The sequence below is a fragment of the Calliphora vicina genome, chromosome 5 (assembly GCF_958450345.1).
Source record: "Calliphora vicina chromosome 5, idCalVici1.1, whole genome shotgun sequence".
Taxonomy (NCBI): domain Eukaryota; kingdom Metazoa; phylum Arthropoda; class Insecta; order Diptera; family Calliphoridae; genus Calliphora; species Calliphora vicina.
In genome coordinates, this window is record NC_088784.1 from 86,585,330 (window position 1) to 86,596,095 (window position 10,766).

Consider the following 10,766-nt stretch of genomic DNA (forward strand, 5'->3'; position numbering starts at 1 on the left):
TAAGCAACAAATCGGATCAATTTTAGTTAATGTTTGAGTAGGAATGTTTAGCAATTTAGTAGCTGTTGTTAATGGGGTAGATGGCATAACAAATAATGAATTAATGTAGCGTATGAGCTTAAGTTGTACTAAAAACTGTAATTTAAATTTTACTAAAATGTCTTCAACTAATACCTACAACTTATTATTGTAAAACATTTACAAACCTCAGACAGCTAACAACAACACGTATCTAAAATAGTTAACAACAACAATAAACGTTTTGTGTGGAATAATGTAAAATAAATTCTGCTAATTGGGCAAACAAAAATAACACTAAAGTGAAAAGTTTAATCAACTTTCAAAGGCAAATCTACTTTTTTTTTTAATGTTTTAATTAAATTATTCACATACAGTGATTAACAATACAATGGAAACTTTTTCAAATATTCAATAAATAGTCCAATATTCAAATAAAAATCTTTAGGGCACTGCTACACCATCAATATATATTGTGATATTTGGATCGCGATCAGGATTTCACAATATTAGGCTACTCTGCGATCTAACAATGATGCATGCTCCACGTTCAATAAATATTAACAAACTAACTGACCCGACACACATTGTCCTGTCCAAATTAAAAAATTCTTGTGTTCGATTTGTGAATTTGTGGGTTATGTTTGATTTACATTTGATTTTAAAATATGTACAATGAATTTATGGTCATAGAATAAAATTTACTGAGAGACAAAGAACCTGTTGTTAGATATTTTGAGTTTTTATATAAAAAAATCGATTTTTGGTCAGAAATATGAGTGATCACAGATCGAGCTCCTTTTCTTGATTAAACGCTTATTGGCCAAGTTATTAACGAATTTAGATATTTTGAGTTTTTATATAAAAAAAATCGATTTTTGGTCAGAAATATGAGTGATCACAGATCGAGCTCCTTTTCTTGATTAAACGCTTATTGGCCAAGTTATTAACGAATTTAGATATTTTGAGTTTTTATATAAAAAATCGATTTTAGATATTTTGAGTTTTTATATAAAAAGTCGATTTTTGGTCAGAAATATGAGTGATCACAGATCGAGCTCCTTTTCTTGTTTAAACGCTTATTGGTCAAGTTATTAAAAAAATTTAGATATTTTGAGTTTTTATATAAAAAATCGATTTTTGTTCAGAAATATAAGGAATCACAGATCGAGGTCCTTTTCTTGATTAAATGCTTATTGGCCAAGTTATTAACGAATTTAGATATTTTGAGTTTTTATATAAAAAAAATCGATTTTTGGTCAGAAATATGAGAGATCACAGATCGAGCTCCTTTTCTTGATTAAACGCTTATTGGCCAAGTTATTAACGAATTTAGATATTTTGAGTTTTTATATAAAAAAAATCGATTTTTGGTCAGAAATATGAGTGATCACAGATCGAGCTCCTTTGATTAAACGAATTTAGATATTTTATATAAAAAATCGATATTTCGTCAGAAATATGAGTGATCACAGTTCGAGCTGCTTTTCTTGATTAAAAGCTTATTTTCCAAGTTATTAACGTATTTAGATAGTTTGAGTTTTTATATAAAAAATCTATTTTTGGTCAGAAATATGAGTGATCACAGATCGAGCTCCTTTTCTTGATTAAACGCTTATTGGCCAAGTTATTAACGAATTTATTTATTGTGAGTTTTTATATAAAAAATAGATTTTTGGTCAGAAATATGAGTGATCACAGATCGAGCTCCTTTTCTTAATTAAACGCTTATTGGTCAAGTTATTAGCGAATTTAGATATTTTGAGTTTTTATATAAAATTCGATTTTTGGTCAGAAATATGAGTGATCACATGAATCCCGCATTTTTAATTTATTCACCCAATAACTACCAGAATTGTTTCTATAATTATTTATCATAATTTATAGGTATTTCAACTTGTTGCTAACTTTTGAACAAATCAAATATGTTTCAAATTTCTTCTCTAATTCATGACTAATGTTCGTTCAACCACAAAATGTATATCACTTCCTCTAATTCCCTCATTCCCCTTAAACTAGAAATTTATCAAAATATTCATGTCAGGTATAATTTTAAGCACAATTGTAACGTGCTTATAAAATCGTTTGAAAAACACTCTCTCGAGTTCTAGTGGAAACAATCTCAAGTTCTCAAAATCTGTATAAATTCTGCAAATGAAAGTGTACATGTGTATCTATGTATTTAGGTGTGTATGTAGGTGTGTACGAGTAATTATAGGATTCATATGAAAGTGTTGTTATTGTTGTTTTTATCGTTAGGGGGCTTGTTTTCTTGTTTTTTTTTATATCTAAGTAAAAATATCTCAATATTTGCACACATTGTTGAAGGTAAGAGAATACATGTGTTCATTCATAGCAACAGCGGTAGATAAAAGAAACATTTTTTAGGATTTAATAAAAACGATTTGGATGGTCAGCAGAGTTGTCAATATGTTGCAATATGAAATAAAACTAAAGATACATATCGAGGGCCTATATTCAAAACCCTCTATCTTGAAAAATACAACTTTTCAGGAGAGCCAAAAAACTGTTTTTTTCGCGTATTACTTGAGTTATTAAAATTCAGTATTCTACAATATTTTTTTAAAGCAACTACTGAGTCTCACATACAATTGGTTTTTAAAATTTTGCATTATATAAAATTCAGACCATATATGAGGGCTGTATTACTGAACAATTTACCATCAAAAAGTCATTTTCGTGAAAATCAAAGATAGAGGGTTTTGAATATATGCCCTCGATATGTAGATTAAAAATTAAATCCGGAAACACAGAAACCTACAGTGAGTAATAATACAAATGGCGCGCCGCCATTTTTTAATTGAATTTTAGAAATTTTTAATTGTTTCCCTATGTTTTTAATTATGTATAGGATTTTTTTATTGTATTTCAGAACATAGAGAAACAACAAGAGCGGAAACTAGAAAAAAACTCAAACCAAAATTTGACTCAGAATAATCACACATACGAGTCTTGTTTTTGTTTTCACATTATGTTATTTACTAATACATTCTCACCACTTAGGTTAGGTCTGAGTTAGGTCTTTGACAGCAGAGTTTCCGCTCTATATATATTTCTCTATGTTTCAGAATATTCAAATTGTATTTACATGTTGAAATACCTGTTAAAAACTATTTACAATGAAGTGGTTGGGAATGTTTAGCCTGACGCGTTTTGCCCCATCCGACTACTATTTGTTTCGATCGATACAGAACGCTCTCTCTGGGATACGCTTCACTTTGGAACAGAGTATCCGATATTGGTTTGATTCGCTTGTGGCCTTAAAAGATGAGCAGTTCTTTTGGCTAGAAATACGTGCATATGTTGCCAGTAAGATGGGAAAAGGTCATAGCTAATAATACTTGCAAACAATTTATGTATATTGAGACTGATCTTGAGTGCTATCGCCCCGCGAAAAACCTCTTATTTCTAAATAAGATACAATTTCCCAAAGAACATTTAAACTGGTCGATAAGAAATACAATTTAAGAGGCAGTGATGGGAGAATATTTGTAAGACGCCCAAAGGGAAGGGGAATGAACCGCAAGTATACAAATAAGACATTCAAGTTTAACGGTGGCAAAATTATGATGTGGTTGACGTTTACGCCAACCACGATAAGGGTGACTGTTAGATTTATTAGATTTTCGCGATCAACTACTTTAAATCTAAAACCTGTGGATTCAAATGAAAAAGTTTTTGTAAACTTTTAAAGAGCTTTTTTATTAAATTTGATAATAGTTTAATGCCTATTTAAAAGTTTATTAATAAATACAATTTTAGTTATTAAATAAAACTTTTTTTTGTATTGTTAAAGAGTAAAAAATGTAACTTAATTTGTAACGTAATAATAAATTTTAATCATTTTGACAAATAATAAAGAACAAATTAGACATAAAATGTAGATAGTCTTCTTCGACAAATTGTATGTAGGATAAAGGACTGAATTTGGGGTCTTCGGGCGGGAAGTATGCAATATCTTCCTCCTCTTCAGCGGGTTCAATTTCATAAACTTCTTCGGCTATATGAACTCGTTTGGTAGGATCATCGTTTGTGCTGTCACCCGGCCTACGTAAAGCTGGTCTTGCTAAATGAGGAGTGGACGCAGCTGGCTGTTGACTTGATAGCTGCTGTTGTTGACTTTTTGAGCTTATGGGACTTATAATGTGAGACATTTCAAAGTTGCCCGTGGGTGTTCTACTCTGTTGCTGTTGCAGGTGTAAACGTCTTACGACATTCACTCTTAAGTCGGTCGAAGGTCTTTTCTGACTGTCTGCAGATGAGCGCTGTGCTGAAGTACCAGATGTTGAGGCTAAATCGGCCTCCTCTACTAGTTGCATTAACACCTGGCCATGTTTACGCCTGTGCCAAATTTTATTATGCTCCCGGTACTCCACCAAAACTTTACGACGCACAAACTCATGATATGACAATAATTCACTTGATATTTCCCGTTTTATGAGTTGTTTCTCACGTACAGGCAGCTGAGAATTTTTCAAAGCCAACATACTTTGAGAGGCAGCCAAGGTGAGTATATGCTCCAAGGCCATCAGACATAATTCGCCATCTAAATTTGATAATAGTTCATTGGGTGGACAATTCACTGAAGATACTGAGGCCACCGACAGGGACTTAGAGAAAGGCCGCTGTGAAGTGTGGTGTTGGGTCTGTTGTGATTTAGTAATATTTGTAGAGGCGTTTGTAGGCTCCTTATTGTCTATTTCTGGTAAGACATTCAAGGGTACTTCATGGAAGCCATAATTTTGCTTTAGAAATAAAGGAAATATTGAAAGATTTTGTTGAATTTGAAACTTTGTACATTAGTGTGGACCTTATCTTGAAATTTCGTAATTTTCGATGCTTCCAAGGGCTGAAACGCAAACGTGCATAACAAAGGCCACCCAAATATACATGAATGTGTTTTATTTTAGACTTACCAAATTTAATACTTTCGTATAGACTCCTACTATACTTAGTACTGTACCGAATGTTAGATGTATGGCACTTTCACTGAGTTTTGGTGCTCCAAAACGTATTTCAAAAATCGGTTCCCATTTGCTAGACGAGAATTCCGGTTCACAGATTAAGTCGATAAGATTTGGAGAAAAGGCTTGCAGACATTTGACACATAAAATTATTACCTCCGTTAAACTAGAATAAAACATTAAGTAAAACGGAAAATTGGAGGAATATGAAATTTTTGTATAAAAATATATGTCAAATTCTTAAACTTACTCATTAAATGTGGTTATAACTTCATCCACCATGCCCAAATTTTCGATATCCCTTAAAATATCTATTTGAGAACGACGGCCAGCTAACAAAAGTTTTAAATTTTTAGGCTGATGAAACATGGCTATGGCATGACCCAGCAATATTTGTACAGAACGCTGCAATTACAAAATATATCCATCAATAAACAGTATCCAATTAATATGTCAAACCAACAACTTACCATTAAATTAAACAATGACTGAGAATGTTCCAAACGCCATTGCTTTTCGAATTGCACCAAATTGACCAATAAGGTCACTGTACTCTTTATTAAATACATGGCTGCTGGTTCTAGAGATTGTTTGCTCAACAACAACGAATCCACCAAATATTCCTCATGGATGCCCACAAATTGTAAAGCCTCTTTCAGGAAATGATACGAATGTTTGTGGAATAATATGCACACCAATTCTATACCGCGAGCATAGATGGGCCACCATTTTTGCACGGTCCATTCAGAATCTCTGGGCTGTTGCAGGGCATAATTGGCCTCCAGTAATTCTTTGGGTGGCAAAAGTTTCAGCCATAGATAATCACCCACATCGCAATGTAAAAACTCCGACGAACAATTGCCCTTGGCAAATACTATTAAAACGTCGAGCAGTTCCACGGACAACTGTTGCTTGCTGTTCAATTGCAAGAGGGCTCCAGTGCAGCTTAATAAACGTTGAAAAACCTTGTTGCTGATAAAGGGAAAATCCCAATTGCCAAAACCATCTTTGTGAAAAATCCCAGCCACAGTTTTCAAAAGATTCAAACACAATACCAAAGAATTGGAGGAAGTTCTTTTGGCCTCCTCGAGCGGTGATTTCTTAGTTTGAATTTCCACTTTAACACAGTTTTCCAAATATTGTAATTCTGAGCAAATTATGTGCACCACAGAATGCAAAAAGGACATTGACAACGATGAATCCTCGGTCAGTTCTTCCGCAAGTAAATCCGCTGATTTAATGGCTATAGAGAGGCAAGCTTCTTTGGCTCTCACATGCAAGTCACTGTAACAAGAAGCCACACTGCTTAATAGATGATTCAGTTGCCTCAGCATTTGTTTATGTTCCTCTGAGGTTTCTGTGTACGCATGCTTGAAGCTTAAGATAATAAAAAGATATAATTCCGAGAGTATGATTAGGGGCCTTAAATCCTCCACATACTCCGAACGTTCTACTAAAATATTTAAACATTTTTCGGCCAATTGTTTGAATTGTTTTCTGGGTATTTCCATAAATGAGGGCTGTTTTTTCAAAAGTATCAACAGAAAACTCTTAAAAGCCTGCAATCTACACAACCATTCCGGCATTTCTTCGGGATTGAATTCTTGTAATTTATTTATCGTTGTCTTGGGCAAATCAAACACAAAATTTAGCCAATTTTCAAAATATTTTGGTTCGAAAAATTTCGTTAAAACTTGTTTCAAACCATTGTTGGTTTTAGAATTGGTACAAAAGATTTCTATGGCCATAATATTCAACAGTTGAGTGTAGGCCTTAACGTTGCCTTTGTAAGAGCCAAATAAAGGTTGACAAAAGTTGTCCCAAAAATTGGGCTTTTGCAGCAGAGAATCCATTAATAATTGCATGTTTTGTTTCCACAGCATGTGATACAAATTCATTATTTTACTGGGTATTATTTGTTCCACAATGTGGGGATCCTTGGACACAGCCTGCAAGTAATCTTCCATGTAGGTTACAATACTATCGGATATTTGAGCATTTTGTTCTTTGCCAAATATACGTTTTTCATTATTGTAATTCACCTTGAAGAAAGCCTCCGTTACACCGGGCTGTTTTTCTATACAGGCCTCTATTAATTCCAATATGGCAATTTTAATCGAATCACTTTCCAACTCATCGGGTAACTTTTGTAAAAAAGTCAATCTAATCTGATCAGGTTCCATATCCAAACAGGCCAACAAAGACATATTAAATTCCAAGGCAATTCTTTTTAACAAACGACACGACAGTATGGGCAGCCATCTATCGAAAATATTGCTCATATAGCCAGTGACTACAGGTATAATACGCAAAGTATCTCTCTGCTTGGGTTGGGTATAAATCATGGCTTCCAAGGGTGACAATTCGGAGGTTTTGAATATATTGGTTTTCAATTTTAACACCTGCATTAAAATTCTCATCGACAAACGTACTAACAAGACCAGACTATGGGTCTGCTGAACAATCCAATTGGATTCCATTTCCATACAGTGCTGCAAGTAGGCATTACTCAAGGCTACAAATCTCAATAATATCTGACCATTTTCCATGGACAGCAAGGAGTACACACAAATGTCACGCAGCAGCAAATGATCCTTGGGCACTTTGACGTCCTTTTCCATGGAGGTAAACTCATCCAGAATGTCACATATAAAACCCATAATTTCAGCATAAATTTTGTGTTTAACCACTTGCGACTGAAATCTCCAGACATGTAAATGAGGGAAAACGTCGCGCAATAGAAATATTAAACCGGGAATTTCCACCTGAAAGTACTTTCTTCTTTGCAGTTTTGTATAGCAGCGCAAAAAACTGATGTAGGCCTGAAGGAAATCGAATTTTTCTTTTTTCTTTTCCACATCCACCAAATAAGTGCCCACCAGATTTGAGTCAAAGCAAGAACCATGAGCGTATTTCTTGTAATCATCCAAATTATCATTACTTATAACCGGTAAAATGGCCAAATTTATGACACGTATAAAAATCTCAGCATCGGCCAACGGCAATAGAGCTGTGCAGACATTCAAAGCATTGGCCATTAGTTCAACGGGTGGCTGCTGAACCGCCTTAAATTTATTCAACAAATCTATGCACATTTCTGTAGGATGCACCATTTCCACACTTATATTCGTTAGGGTTTTAGTTTTCTTTAAAGCTTCGTGCAAATATTTCAAACCCTCATTAACACGTTTTACCCGTTCAATATTTTCATATTCTCCATAATATTGCTGGGTTTCAGCTAGCAGGCAATTGATTTCATGATGCAAAACATTAAAATAATTCACCGGCAAACGAAAGTGAACACAATAGCCCTCAGGTCTAGCCAGAACAGCAGCCGATATTCCTTCTGGTATATAGAAATCGATGTGGGCAAAAGGTTTAACTGACTGTGTCAAAACATATTCATCATCTCCCACTGATTTTAGAAAGTATTTATTTTCATCATAATAATCGGAGAGTATGGGCAAAGATTCCATTTGTGATTTGATCTAAAAGAAAGGCAAACAGTGAGAATATTTTTTAATGTTGTTTTGATTTGCAAATATTTCATTAGTAACTTACATAATTGCCCATGCCAGCTTTAGTTAAGGAACAAGCCAACATAGACATGTGCTGGAAATCAATGGGAAAGACTTCCAATAAAGTATTATACAGCGATCGAACGCCAACATCTTCAAGAAAAAATTAAAAATAATTTTTGGTGAAAAAAAGTTTTGATAGAAAAAAATTTGTGAAAAAATTTAGTGTAAAAATTTATGTTAGATAAAAAAATTAAAAAAAATAAAAAAAAATCCTTGAAAAAATTGATGTAGTTGAAGTAAATTAAATTTAAAACTTAAACTCAACTACGGTAGTTGAGTTGAAAGCATACTTTAGTGGTACTAGAGCGAATTTTGTTGGTGAAAATTTTTTTTTTTCAAAATTCGGGATAAACATTTTTCTTTCCGATTCTATAGCTACTTATTTGTCTATGCAGAATCTTATACTCCCTTTACAACACTTACCTTCATTACTACAAAACTCCTTGGCTAAACTAGGCCAACTTATTAATTCACACAAAAGTTCATAGATGAAAGGATGCCTCGAACAAGAACCATCACCATCGAAATAGTCACACAAATAAGACAATAAATCATAAATTGTTTTACGTACAATACGAGCTACCAAAGAATCGTCCTGTAAAATGGAAAAAAACAAACAAATTTAACAAAACATAACTTCAATAAGTCTCAGAGACCACATCTTCACTAACCCTAAATAAGGGGCTTGATATTAAGCTGTGCAAATAGTTAAAACATTGCAAATCCTTCGCCCGTTTACCCATTTGTTGGCAACGCAGTAAATGTTCATCATTTTCAGCCGCATTGCAACAGCGTATTTGCAACATCATCCATGACAATAAAATAGGACCATTTTCCGCATGATGACACATTCGTGTTAAGTCTTTATCTAAGCTCTCGTAGATTTCTTGGGCAATTTTTGTAGCCGCTTGGGCATCTTTAAAATCTAAACACTTGAGAAATATGGCTACTTCTGAGTAAGCTAAACGTAGAAATAATTCAGCATGCAGAGAATTTGTGGTGCTTAAATAGGCCTGCTGGCGACCAAACGAATGCTGCTTAAAGCAACTGAATAATCGTTTAATTTCCGCCACGCTTAAATGTTTATGATCACACAATATTAAGAGTATCTGTAAAACTTCTATGATTTCTCGAGCATTTCTTTCCGACCAATTCACCAATTTTGCCTGATAGTTGAAGAATTCTCTGGCGCTAAGTTTCTGTGGAGGCTGCTCATTAATCAAGTGTTCTAATTGTTTCATATATGATTCTCTTAGCTTGTCCAGTCCGATTTTATCCACAATTTCCTTGTACTCATTGTGATAGGGATGATTTGGCACTTTGTAGAATATCAAAAGGTTTTTAACAATTTTCAAAACAATCATACGTTCTAAGGTGTAATAACCCCATATATCATCCAACAATTGGGTCATATTATTTTCCGTTGAAATCAAACTGTTAAGAGAACTGGCCGAACCGCGGTATTCATTGGCCAAATAGTAGCATAAGATTTCCCAGCATTGTAAAGACTCAAGATCCTATAAAAATGTAAGTTTTTAAATAAAAATTTATTTAATACTTTCAATTTCTCAAAGTGATTAAAAATTTACCAACAATTCCTGCAATCTCAAGGTAAATGGCAATAATTTATCCTGCTTCTTATCGCTCAACAATTTTTCCAAATTATTTGTTGTTGACTTGGCCGTTTTAAATTGTAGTATACCATCCTGCAACTCTTTTGAAACATTAAATAGCTCCTCTTTCACTGTAGACTCGGGCGTCTCATGGTGTATGCCAGACACCAGTTGCCATAAACGTTTCCAGTCCGTTCTAAAAAATTATACACGTTTTCAATGGTATTTTATTAGGTGTTTTGCTTACACAATTGACTTACATGACATTATTTGTTGCAGAGGACATTTTGAAATCTATGTTTTATTATTTTAAGTATAAATTTAGCAAAATTTTTATTAAAAAACAACGAATTTACTAAAAAAAAATACCCGGCCCGCCAGTTTTTATTTGGCTTGTTTTGATTATCCACACTTTTTGAATTCGCTCTAACTTAATACGGCAAATTAGCAAAAAAGACGGGGAAATGTTGGTAATGCGACTAGTTGGTAATATGGTTTAAATTGTACGACGTTACCGTTTTTGGATTTTCCTAAAAAATTCGATAGCAATTTTTTAATTCTTCACCCCC

At 33.7% G+C, this 10,766-nt stretch overlaps 1 protein-coding gene across 1 annotated transcript; it reads right to left on the reverse strand.

The window, feature by feature from the left end:
• Nucleotides 1–3,748: 3,748 nt before the first annotated feature.
• Nup188 (nuclear pore complex protein Nup188) lies at nt 3,749–10,599 on the reverse strand. The gene is made up of 9 exons (XM_065511733.1): nt 10,458–10,599; nt 10,174–10,393; nt 9,256–10,101; nt 9,008–9,179; nt 8,565–8,674; nt 5,474–8,491; nt 5,254–5,408; nt 4,956–5,169; nt 3,749–4,784 (listed from the first exon to the last, which is right to left on the reverse strand). The coding sequence occupies exons 1-9, from the start codon at nt 10,481–10,483 to the stop codon at nt 3,876–3,878; spliced, it is 5,670 nt and encodes a 1,889-aa protein (XP_065367805.1). The 5' UTR covers nt 10,484–10,599; the 3' UTR covers nt 3,749–3,875.
• Between the last annotated feature and the right edge of the window lie 167 nt (nt 10,600–10,766).